General features: G+C 42.1%; 1 protein-coding gene and 1 non-coding gene across 2 annotated transcripts; one reads left to right on the top strand and one right to left on the bottom strand.

Annotated features, from left to right (window-relative positions):
• Positions 1 to 5,093: 5,093 nt before the first annotated feature.
• LOC132866791 (F-box only protein 48) lies at positions 5,094 to 13,390 on the bottom strand. Its single transcript, XM_060899569.1, has 3 exons — positions 13,314 to 13,390; positions 10,398 to 10,735; positions 5,094 to 6,577 (listed from the first exon to the last, which is right to left on the bottom strand). Exons 2-3 carry the CDS (start codon positions 10,698 to 10,700, stop codon positions 6,416 to 6,418), a joined length of 465 nt encoding a protein of 154 aa, XP_060755552.1. The 5' UTR covers positions 10,701 to 10,735; positions 13,314 to 13,390; the 3' UTR covers positions 5,094 to 6,415.
• trnav-uac (transfer RNA valine (anticodon UAC)) lies at positions 7,066 to 7,138 on the top strand. The gene has a single exon. It is a non-coding gene; the product is annotated as a tRNA-Val (tRNA).
• Positions 13,391 to 13,438: the final 48 nt, after the last annotated feature.

The following is a 13,438-nucleotide window of genomic DNA, read 5'->3' as shown; positions in this document are numbered from 1 at the left end:
ATCGAAACCAGCCCTCAAACAAGACCCCATGTCTGCTCAAAGCCAGACCACAAAATATACCCATGTCCAATCAGAGCAAGGCCCCAAACAAGACCCCATGTCTGCTCAAAGCCAGACCGCAAAATATACCCATGTCCAATCGAAACCAGCCCTCAAACAAGACCCCATGTCTGCTCAAAGCCAGACCGCAAAATATACCCATGTCCAATCAAAACAAGACCCCATGTCTGCTCAAAGCCAGAATGCAAAATATACCCATGTCCAATCGGAACAAGGCCCCAAACAAGACCCCATGTCTGCTCAAAGCCAGAACGCAAAATATACCAATGTCCAATCAAAACAAGGCCCCAAACAAGACCCCATGTCTGCTCAAAGCCAGAACAAAAAATATACCCATGTCCAATGAAAACAAGACCCCATGTCTGCTCAAAGCCAGACCGCAAAATATACCAATGTCCAATCGAAACCAGCCCTCAAACAAGATCCCATGTCTGCTCAAAGCCAGACCGCAAAATATACCCATGTCCAATCGAAACCAGCCCTCAAACAAGACCCCATGTTTGCTCAAAGCCAGACCGCAAAATATACCCATGTCCAATCAAAACAAGGCCCCAAACAAGACCCCATGTCTGCTCAAAGCCAGAACGCAAAATATACCCATGTCCAATCAAAACAAGACCCCAAACAAGACCCCATGTCTGCTCAAAGCCAGACCGCAAAATATACCCATGTCCAATCAAAACAAGACCCCATGTCTGCTCAAAGCCAGAACACAAAATATACCCATGTCCAATCAAAACAAGACCCCATGTCTGCTCAAAGCCAGAATGCAAAATATACCAATGTCCAATCAAAACAAGACCCCAAACAAAACCCCATGTCTGCTCAAAGCCAGATCGCAAAACATACCCATGTCCAATTGAAACCAGCCCTCAAACAAGACCCCATGTCTGCTCAAAGCCAGATCGCAAAATATACCCATGTCCAATCGAAACCAGCCCTCAAACAAGACCCCATGTCTGCTCAAAGCCAGACTGCAAAATATACCCATGTCCAATCAAAACAAGGCCCCAAACAAGACCCCATGTCCAATTTAAATCAGGCCCCAAATAAGACCCCATGTCTACTCAAAGCCAGACCAAAAACAAGACCCATGTCCAATCAAAACCAGCCCACAGACAAAAGATTCAGATAGCTGTCATTATATTGGAGTTAGACAGCAACAGTATAATGAGATTCAGATAGCACTCCCTGAGGGACAAACAGAACAGTTAAAAACAATAAAAAGATTCCTAAACAAAACAAAACAGTTACAAAACAAACAATTCAGAACAAAAGTCCATGTCTACTCAAAGTCAGCCCGCAAACTAGACCCATATCCAATCAAAAGCAGCACCCAAACAAGACCCATGTCCATTCAAAACCAGCCCCCCAAACAAGACCCCATGTCTGTTCAAAGCTAGCCTGCAAACTTTCCCCATACCCAATCAAAACCAGACCCCAAACAAAACCCATGTCCAATCAAAACCAGTCCACAAACAAGCCCTCATGTCCAATCAAATCCAGCACCCAAAAAAGACCCCATTTATACTCAAAGCCCGCCCGCAAACTAGACCCATATCCAAACAAAATCAGGCCCCAAACAAGACCCATGTCCAATCAAAACCAACCCACAATAAAACCCATGTCTACTCAATTCCAGCCTGCAAACAAGACCCATATCCAACCAAAACCAGCTCCCAAACAAGACCCCATGTCCATGCCCAGACAAAACATTTCAGTGTCCAATCAGAAATTGGCCAGAAACCAACTCAATATCAAATGAAAACCATCCCAAACCAAACCATTATCCTATTTTTAAACCAACACCCAAACCATACTAATATCCAATCAAAAACACCCTCTAAACACCCTTATCCAACCCAAACCAGACTGCAAAAAGCAGCCCAATGTCAGATAAAACCGGCCGAAACTGGACTAACGTTTTCAAAACTAGTTCTAAAATGAGCAAAATGTCAATCAAAACTTACTTGAACCAACCCAATATCCAGTGAAACCTGGACCCAAAACCAGCACTCCATGATAAAATAAATTATCTCGGAGAAATCCAAAATCCAGTCCAATGTCCGATCAAAAATATGGAGAATTTAGATATTTGTTCAACTTTCATACTGTGTACAAAGTAACTGCCAATTACTGATATCAATATTTTATTTTATGTTACATTTATGCTACATTTAAAGACCGATTACCTTAAAAGCATATTTTACAAAAAAAGAAAGGAAAAAGAAAATACTTCAAAATATATATTATTGTACTTCTATATACACTGATGTATAGAACAGGATAATAGTCTTGCTGTAAAATCCATAAACATATCAGAGCCATTTTAATGTAGCAGAAGCAGGACAATCACACATAGTTGATTTACATTTGTTAGTGAAATAGTAATGAGACCAATTTCAGTGGCATGCACAGATAGACACAAGGTGGTGCTCAAGCACCTGCCCCTCTGCCCTCTGTCCAAAAAAGTGCCCTTTTGAATTTTTTTTTTTACAGTTTACTGAGGCCAATGTCGACATGATCTTTTAGAAAAACCGCGGCATTAAAAGCGTGTGTGAAAATAATGCCCCGATGTGTGCCCCCTCCGCACACACACCGGACCTCTGTCTCTCTTGCTCTGTCACGTGAACAAGCGTGCAGTGCATTCAATGTGAGGTTGCAGCAGCATAGCGTCCTGGAAGCCACGGCCTTGTCGTAGCACAGACAACACATCGGGCAGTCAGTCAGCTCTTCCCCTGCCCCACCAGCCAGGTAACACATGAATCGAGTGAAAATGTATTGTTTGCCCTCTAAGCCCAAGCTGTAATTATTTTGTCGTGAAGTAGCCCGTCGCATACAGAAACAACTGCACATAAGTATTATATTTTTTGCTAGACCATTTTCAGATTTAGGAAAACAAAAATTTCTTTTTCTATTTTGTTCAACTAGAGATTCCTGGCAAAGTCAATAAGCCTTGATGTAATAAATTAAGTGGTTGTTTTACACCTTTAAAAACTAAAACGGGTCAGTGGTGACCCGAACACAAGAGGAGGGTTAAATCTCAGACTTTTATAATAAGGTGTTCCACATGCGCAAAAAAGTGCCCTTTTTTCCCCCTAGAGCACTTGCCCCCCAAAATGTCTGTGCACGCCACTGAATTTATTGACCTAAATACATTCATACGTAAGAGTACAGTTAAATCCCAATCAGAAAAAAAAAAACCACTAATAGAAAGAAAGAAATCAACAGGGGCGGCACAGTGGTGTAGTGGTTAGAGCTGTTGCCTCACAGCAAGAAGGTCCGGGTTCGAGCCCCGTAGCCGGCGAGGGCCTTTCTGTGCAGAGTTTGCATGTTGTCCGCGTGTGTTTCCTCCGGGTGCTCCGGTTTCCCCCACAGTCCAAAGACATGCAGGTTAGGTTAACTGGTGACTCTAAATTGACCGTAGGTGTGAATGTGAGTGTGAATGGTTGTCTGTGTCTATGTGTCAGCCCTGTGATGACCTGGCGACTTGTCCAGGGTTTACCCCGCCTTTCACCCGTAGTCAGCTGGGATAGGCTCCAGCTTGCCTGCGACCCTGTAGAACAGGATAAAGCGGCTACAGATAATGAGATGAGATGAGAAATCAACAGCAACAAATGTGTCCGATTTAACTCTTGAAAAACGAGGACTTGGCAACCCGGATGCTGGCTGCACCCAGGAAGCTGCAGTGGAGGATGCTGTGATGGAAAAACAGTTCACAGAAGTAAATAAAGTGAAGTGTTGAGGCATATTTAGGGTTCCATCAGGTAAAAATAATGGCTCATAAAATCAAATTATGTTCCTTAAACATTCCATTCCTCTGATTAAAGGTGCAATAAGCATTTTCTCACTGATCACCACACTGAAGTATGTTTATCTTTAAACTCTAGTTTATCTCTTCTTAATTATGTATAGAAGCATATCACTAATTTTTGGTCTTTTTTTTCATCAGTTAAATGATCAATAACCTGAAGATCTAATCAACATAATTTTTCCGGAATGCATTTCAGATAAACAATCAGTTCAGGAAATATAACTTACATCATAAAAATATCCCATAATTGGTGCGTTTGCATTAAATGAAGCATTTTCTTTGTTATTATAAAACCTGATGTACATTTCCCCATGCAGCACACATTTTAATGGGTTTTACATTATTTTTTTGTTAACAGAACTAAAGAAATTAGTACAATGCATCAAAATGAAAAAGAAACAATCAAACAGACGCATTATTCAAGTTTTGAATTTAATAAGAAGAAATGAAAAGGCGTGTGACATCATATATTATGTTTTTTCTTTCATGTAGTTGACACAGCAATATGAGTGACAACTTTAGATATGAAAATTAGCAAGATAATTTAATTTATAGGTACAGTAATATATTACATTTAAAAAAAATTTCAAATAATAATAATGATTTCAGTTGTTATCTTTGGCTACGGTCACACTACAGCTCGTGATGGGTTTGCGAATACTTGGCGAAGAAAATGTTGTAGCATCGCCACCAATCGTACAAAGCACGGTGAATGTTCTCCGAGCTTCACGAGTTGCTTTTTGGTGTGTCTCCACCTCATGAGTTGCCAAAAACTTTGCGAAAAATTTCAATGCATGCATTGAAATTTAGTGGTGATGTTTTCGTTGGCAAACTCCGTGGCGAATACTCGCAGATGGGTTGGGGAATATTTCCCGAAACTTGGGGAAGCATCGCCACCAAATGCTTCACTTTCATCGATAACCCATCGCAAAGCATCGCGAGCTGTAGTGTGACCGTAGCCTTAACAGTACATAAGCAGGTGATATGTATATTCTGTTTTGAAATCTTTGATTCACAATTCCAACCCTCCTTTCTGACAAATTTTCTGGTCCTGGTTAGCTGGAGGAATAAGATCATTTCTCACACCAACATCCTGGCAATTATGACATTCAGTAATCATTTTCTAACACATTCTTTTTAAAATATTTAAAAAATAAATTATATATATATATATATATATATATATATATATATATATATATATATATATATATATATATATTAGTGCTGTCAAGCGATTAAAATATTTAATCGCGATTAATGTCGCGACTGTATTTTTGTCACATGAAGAACCATTGTAATTCTCTTATCAGCATAAAAAAGTGAATGGGCTTGCTTTGTACCAATTTTATTTTTATTGCAAAGCATAACACGTCTTGACACAGCCACTGCAACGTGAAACCTAAGCCGAGCACCGGTGCTAGCAAAAGAACCATGAGTGAAGTGATCTACTGCTTGAGTTAGTCTACAACTCACAGTGACGGTAGGCTTGACATGCTTGATTATAATATAAAGTACACTATTATATTAACTTTAAGTTGTTCGTTGATAAATATTGCATTGAATCTGATCTTTACTGTTTCAGCTCACTTAACATTTTGTACTTTTACACTTTCTGCCTGTTGATGCGTCGCGCTGTCCAATCAGAGGCGGCCAAATTTGCATATTACAGGAAGGATTTCTGGGATAGCATTGAGTTTACAGTTCAGAGGGATCTGGCTTCTTTAGACGCTGTCTTCTTAAAACTGAATAAATATTTAAAAAGAGCCAAATGAGCCAGTCTTTTGAACGGCTCTTTTCAAAGAACGGATCACAAAGATGCGGATCCCATCAAAGAGCCATAAATCCCATCTCTACTAGCGCGCCCTGCCCGCGCTGGTTCTTTGGGGGGGGCAAAGGACTCTGGCTGTGCGGGGCATTACAGTCTAGCTGCTATCGGTTTTCTGTTCCAAGTTCCTGGCAGTTTCAAAAGCTTATGAAAAACCTACATCATGTCACAGAGCGTTAATCGCACGATAAAAAAATTATCGCCGTTAAAATTGAGTCAAGTTAACGCGTTAATAACACGACATTTTTGACAGCACTAATATATATATATATATATATATATATATATATATATATATATATATATGATGTGGAAGGTCAAGGGTTGCGTGGTCCCCGTGGTAGTGGGGGCACTTGGGGCAGTAACCCCCAAACTGGGAGAGTGGCTCCAGCAAATCCCAGGAACAACATCTGAAGCCTCAGTCCAGAAGAGCGCAGTCCTAGGAACATCGAAGATACTGCGCAGAACCCTCAAACTCCCAGGCCTCTGGTAGAGGACCCGAGCTTGAGGATGACATGGATACCCCCCCCCCGCCGGGGGTGAGAAGGAGATTTTTATATATATATATATATATATATATATATATATATATATATATATATATATATATACAAAATCATTATGTTAAGAGTAAAAGCAAGTGCTTCAGACAAGTTTGTGCTCAGCAGATAGTCCGTCCATCGTTTCATCTTCATTGTAAAAGTCTGAGTTGTTTATCGGTCGAGCTCTGCCTCCAGGATTTCCCCCCAGGTCTCCACGTCCAGAGGGCACATGCTATTCAGGGGCAGATCTTCAGCACAGCAGATATTGCTGTACTTGCCATTCAACCACCTTCTTTTCACACGGCTCTTCTGGTAATTACGCACCAGAGTCACCTAGAGGAAAAAATAAAGAAATGAAAAGTGTAAACATACTGAGTAGACAGATGTTCCTCACCTCCGTGAGACTTACAAGCACAGAGGTCCCGTTCATACTTTGAATTGTTGATTTCTGTCCCTACCATATATTCCCATATACACTCACAGAGCAGTTTATTAGGAACTCTATACTGATACTGAGCAGGGCCTCCCTTTGCTCTCAGAACAGCCTCAATTCTTCGTGCTATGGATTCCACAAGATGTTGGAAACATTCGTTTGAGATTCTGGTCCATGTTTATGTGATTTCTGTGTGATTCAAATCTGTGATTTCAAATAGACTGTGGCATTCAGCTGATTGGTATTAACAGCCCAAATGTGCCAAGAAAACATTCCCCACATCGTTACACAACCCCCACCAGCCTGGACTGCTGACACAAGGCAGGTTGGATCCATGGATTCATGCTGTTGGTACCAAATTCTGATCCTGCCATCTGTGGTGAAAAGTGGTTCCATAATGTAGTGGTTATCGTGTCTGCTTTACATGCAGAAGGTCCTGGGTTCAAGCCCCAGTAAAACCAGATGTTTGGGGCAGGGCTTTACATTAATCAAATCAAGTTTATTTGTATAGCGCTTTTAACAATAAACATTGTCGCAAAGCAGCTTTACAGAATTTGAACGACTTAAAACATGAGCTAATTTTATCCCTAATCTATCCCCAATGAGCAAGCCTGTGGCGACGGTGGCAAGGAAAAACTCCCCCAGACGACATGAGGAAGAAACCTCGAGAGGAACCAGACTCAAAAGGGAACCCATCCTCATTTGGGCAACAACAGACAGCCTGACTATAATATTAACAGTTTTAACAGGTATAACCCTCAACTGTCCTCATGGGGCCGTCCTTCACAGGAGTGGGGCGATAAAACTCCGACCAGACACAGGGCACCAGGATGGATCAAGCAGGTCCGAGGGGCAGAAGAGGCCAGCATCTCAATCCCAGGATCAACATGTAACTCAGAGACATGTAACATTAACTTTTTTGCTCACCGGCCACTGTGGCTAGTGGTTTTCGCGAGTCACTAGCCACTCAGCCTTTTCACTAGCCACAATTTTGTTGCCAGGAAATCAAAGTTTTTTCATCACCATGATACGTTAAAGTTCGGAAGATCTAGATTTAATTATGAATGGCAGCGTGTAATGTATCTCTACAGTAGCACTCAAGTATTCAGTGCTGTTAAGGTCGCTCCCTATATGAAAACATACAACCAATTCAGACAAAAATATAAACAGAGTATTCTGTTTATTGAATTCAAATTCAAGCCCCTTACAATATGAAATATTGTATAATATGAAAAATAACATTCAGTACAACTGAACTGATTCTAATATTAAAAGTCCAATTCAAAACATTTATCATTGAAAAACATTTGATGTTTTGACATGCAAGTATTACGTGTATTAAGTATTATTATGCATATTATGTATTATGGGGCGGCACGGTGGTGTAGTGGTTAGCGCTGTCGCCTCACAGCAAGAAGGTCCGGGTTCGAGCCCCGTGGCCGGCGAGGGCCTTTCTGTGCGGAGTTTGCATGTTCTCCCCGTGTCCGCGTGGGTTTCCTCCGGGTGCTCTGGTTTCCCCCACAGTCCAAAGACATGCAGGTTAGGTTAACTGGTGACTCTAAATTGACCGTAGGTGTGAATGTGAGTGTGAATGGTTGTCTATGTGTCAGCCCTGTAATGACCTGGCAACTTGTCCAGGGTGTACCCCGCCTTTCGCCCGTAGTCAGCTGGGATAGGCTCCAGCTTGCCTGCGACCCTGTAGAACAGGATAAAGCGGCTAGAGATAATGAATGAGATGAGATTATGTATTATCTATTAATAGTGTGTGAACATGTGTAGAGAGAGACATTAAATGTCCTTATTACATTCAGGGGAATTAGCTCAAGTGGTAGAGTGTTTACTTAGCATGTAAGAGGTAGTGGGATCAATACCCATGTTCTCCAAAACAGCAACTGCCCTTGCTTGTATTTTCTTAATTTCCTGAGGGAACCCGCCCAAAGGGATCAATAAAGTTTTATCTAATCTAATCTAATCTAATCTAAATCATCAGATGAGTCTGAATGGTCCATGAAAAATAGTCTTCGTGAACTGAGGCTTCCAGCAGGCCATAAGTCGATAGCTGGGGCAAGATCGACTTCTTTACAATCGCGTGAACGTTTCTAAACAGCAGCTCCATCCTCTCCAGCTCAGCCGACTTCATGACAGCCAGGGACATGACAGCCAGGGACTCAACACGACAAGTTGAGTTTTTACCAAAAAGTTCTATTTTGGTTTCATCTGACCATATGACATTCTCCCAATCCTCTTCTGGATCATCCAAATGCTCTCTAGCAAACTTCAGACGGGCCTGGACATGTACTGGCTTAAGCAGGGGGACACGTCTGGCACTAGAGGATTTGAATCCCTGGCGGCGTAGTGTGTTACTGATGGTAGCCTTTGTTACTTTGGTCCCAGCTCTCTGCAGGTCATTCACTAGGCCCCCCCCGTGTGGTTCTGGGATTTTTGCTCACCGTTCTTGATCATTTTGACCCCACGGGGTGAGATCTTGCGTGGAGCCCCAGATCAAGGGAGATTATCAGTGGTCTTGTATGTCTTCCATTTTCTAATAATTGCTCCCACAGTTGATTTCTTCACACCAAGCTGCTTACCTATTGCAGATTCAGTCTTCCCAGCCTGGTGCAGGTCTACAGTTTTGTTTCTGGTGTCCTTTGACAGCTCTTTGGTCTTGGTTGGCCATAGTGGAGTTTGGAGTGTGACTGTTTGAGGTTGTGGACAGGTGTCTTTTATACTGATAACGAGTTCAAACAGGTGCCATTAATACAGGTAACGAGTGGAGGACAGAGGAGCCTCTTAAAGAAGTTGTTACAGGTCTGTGAGAGCCAGAAATCTTGCTTGCTTGTAGGTGACCAAATACTTATTTTACCGAGGAATTTACCAATTAATTCATTAAAAATCCTACAATGTGATTTCGTGGATTCTTTCCCCCCATTCTGTCTCTCATAGTTGAAGTGTACCTATGATGAAAATTACAGGCCTCTCTCATCTTTTTAACTGGGAGAACTTGCACAATTGGTGGCTGACTAAATACTTTTTTGCCCCACTGTAGCTACTTTTGTCTTTGCTAATTTCTTCTATCTTAACTGTTCAAGCACCAATCACCAAAGCAAATTCCTTGTATGTGAGAATGTACTTGGGAATAAACTTGATTCTGATTCTGGTCATCCTGTTCCTACTGCAGCTCAGCTTTCTGCTCTTGGCTGACAGAAGCGGAACCCGACGTGGTGTTCTACTGTTGTAGCTGATCCATTCCAAATTCTGACGTGTTGTTCATTCTGAGATGCTTTTCTTCTCCTCACAATTGTACAGAGTGATTATCTGAGTTACTGTAACCCTTCTGTCAGCTAAAACCAGTTTGGCCATTCTTCATGAACCTCTCTCATCAGCAAGCTGTTTCCATCCACAGAACTGGTGCTCACTGGATGTTTTTCTTTATTCTGAGTAAACTCTAGAGACTGTTGTGTGAGAAAATCCCAGGAGATCAGCAGTTATAGAAATACTCGCACCAGCCCACCTGGCACCAACAATGTCACGTTCAAAATCACCGAGATAATTTTTTTTTTCCCTCAATTTGATGATTGATGTGAACATTACCTGAAGCTGCTGGTCTGTATATACATGATTTTATGTATTGCACTGTTATCACACAATTGGCTGATTAAAAAATTACACGAATGAGTAGGGGTACAGGTGTTTCTAATAAAGTGCTCACAAGACACTAACCTTCCAGGACAATCCGTCACTCCGGTCCCCGTCCACCTCCCTGCGGCAGACAGCCAGCCCGCTCAGACAGTGGCTCCTCCACAGGTTATCGCTGCTCTCGATGATCACGTTCCAGCGCTTGCAGGTGACTGAGGCACGACACAGGCTCCTCACATCCAGCTCACTGAAGATCCTTACAGTCATCTCTGTTGGAAGCATCTCCATGATGTTCGGCTCAGGTCTTCCATTCCTGATGGACATCAAGGAGACGACATCTTCTCCAATAGCATGGGGGTTGAGGTTCCTTTTAGAGACATGTGGCATCTCTCTGCATTGCCATACACTCCTTTTAACGAAAGCTGCAACAGATGAGAGTGGAATTACCGACGAGGTTTTGCAGACTTTGACAGTGATGCACAACATGGCAACGCAGCTCCACTTGATCATGACAGAGCTTAGTCCTGATTGGCTGGATGCCAATTCTATGACCTTCCATAGTGGAATATTTGAGAATTTAAGAAGAAATCTTTATTCGTCACATGCACACTTCAAGCACAGTGAAATTCATCCTCTGCATTTAACCCATCTGAAGCAGTGAACACACACTCAGAGCAGTGGGCAGCCACACCAAAGCGCCCGAGGAGCAGTCAGGGGTCAGGTACCTTGCTCAAGGGCACCTCAGCCCAAGGCCGCCCCACGTCAACCTAACTGCATGTCTTTGGATTGTGGGGGAAACCGGAGCACCAGGAGGAAACCCACGCAGACACGGGGAGAACATGCAAACTCCACACAGAAAGGCCCTCACCGGCTGCTGGGTTCGAACCCGGAACCTTCTTGCTGTGAGGCGACCGTGCTAACCACTACACCACTGTGAATAATATTGTGATTTTAGCTAAATACTGTATCCCAAAATGTCTTGAAAGTATAGTGTCTTCTGCTATTCTCTTTATTATATTTTCTACTACAAAAATAGATATTGCTGGGTTCTTTTTTTATGTTTGGTGCTCATGCAAAGGAAGGTGGAGTAATAATAGTAATTCTTCTTCTTGAGCCTCCACAGATTATGGATGGATGGATGGATGGATGGATGGAGCCTTCATGACTGTGTCACATAGCACCTCAACCATTGACCATTCCTTTCTGTCATTGGCAATTGTTACTGTTTCATCAAATGTGATCCTTCTAGGTCTTTGATAACACTCTATCTATCTCATTCTTTGTCGACCAGGTTAAAGAGGGGTTAAATGGCCAGTGAAGCATCTCTATTGGGTATTACACTTGGCAATACCCTGGATGTCTATAGGTTCATCCTGGAAAAGCTGAACATTGGTAGGCCTGACACTAACAGCCTCTTCTGAGCAAGTCCTACTGTACCTGCACATGCTGACCCCTGCTGTACCGAGGCTAGATACTGATCTAGGGACCAACACAGAAGGGGTAAGGGAAGGAATAACCCTGACAAAAACCCTCCACAGTGTGCCAGCAACTCACTTGGAGTATTTACTCGCGACACCCAAGTGAAATCCCAAATGTATGGAAGTGAAACATGGAGCTTATACCAGCATGAAGTCAGACAACTATGTACCATCCAACAACGTCACCTTTGTCTTATTATGAATATCAAATGGGACCAATATGTTAGCAATGGGGGTGGCACGGTGGTGTAGTGGTTAGCGCTGTCACCTCACAGCAAGAAGGTCCGGGTTCGAGCCTCGTAGCCGGCGAGGGCCTTTCTGTGCGGAGTTTGCATATTCTCTCCGTGTCCATGTGGGTTTCCTCCGGGTGCTCCGGTTTCCCCCACAGTCCAAAGACATGCAGGTTAGGTTAACTGGTGACTCTAAATTGACCGTAGGTGTGAATGTGAGTGTGAATGGTTGTCTGTGTCAGCCCAGTGATGACCTGGCGACTTGTCCAGGGTGTACCCCGCCTTTCGCCCGTAGTCAGCTGGGATAGGCTCCAGCTTGCCTGCGACAGGATAAAGCGGCTAGAGATAATGAGATGAGATGTTAGCAATGAAGAAGTCTTAACATGTGCAGGTGCTGAAGACATAGAACTGAAGTTGATTAGGAATCGCCTTCACTGGTTCGGCCATGTTTGCAGGATAGATGATGACAGACCTGTAAAAGCACTTCTATATGGTGAACAATCTCAGGGAACTAGGGTTCGGGTTAGTTTTTGTTCTTTGTTTTTTTGTTTAAGGTTTAAAGACACTTGCAAAAATGCCTTGAAGGATGCTCATGCATTAAACCAATGGAAAGCTGCTGTAAAGAATAGATAAAGATGGAGAGAGCTGGTTCGAATCATGTGTGACAGTCAGAATGACACAAGGATAGAACTTTACGAGAAAAGGAGAAAGAGAGGAGAACAAGCTGTGCTATAACCATTTGCGGTTCACAATGCGCTTATTATTTTGAATCCCAAATTATTGTTAATTACAATAAATCTAATATCTATTTTTGTCTGTAGCTCTATGTGGTAATGAGATGTGTAATACATCCTTACACTAGAGTACAGTCTCTTTTTAAGTGATCATAATCATAATTTATCCAAATAATATGAATCAAATCTCAAACTCAGATAACAGTCGTGAAGGAATCTCTTGAAATAGATAGAAACCATTACTTCTGCTATTATACAACCCTAAATACATAATAAAAACACTACACTCTCACTAAAAAGCTGTAGAAAGCTAACTTCTTCACTCAAATACATATATGTTCAATGACCTAAAGTGCAAATGAGATAATAAGTTACAATAACATTATATTGTTGTATACAGTAGGCACTGAACCCAGGCCAAGAAAATAGAGATCAATAAAATATGAAGTTCAGAGTCTTTTCCCAAAATTAATAATCGTAAATATAAAGCATGCACTGTATAATCCATTATTTGAGAATCTTAATCATAACAAATTAACAAAAAATAGTTAAATATACCCCCAGGGTCTCCAGTTAGTTTCCCTTTCGTGACAGATCACACTTTAAATGTCTTGTTTATTGACAAGCAGGACACCGCCTATCTTCTCACTGCGCATGCGCAGCGGTTTCGAAACCTTACCGAA

Source organism: Neoarius graeffei, chromosome 18 (genome assembly GCF_027579695.1).
Source record: "Neoarius graeffei isolate fNeoGra1 chromosome 18, fNeoGra1.pri, whole genome shotgun sequence".
In the NCBI taxonomy this organism is placed as follows: Eukaryota; Metazoa; Chordata; class Actinopteri; order Siluriformes; family Ariidae; genus Neoarius; species Neoarius graeffei.
Note: the sequence above shows the minus strand (reverse complement) of the source record. Positions and strands in the feature narration are given on the sequence as shown.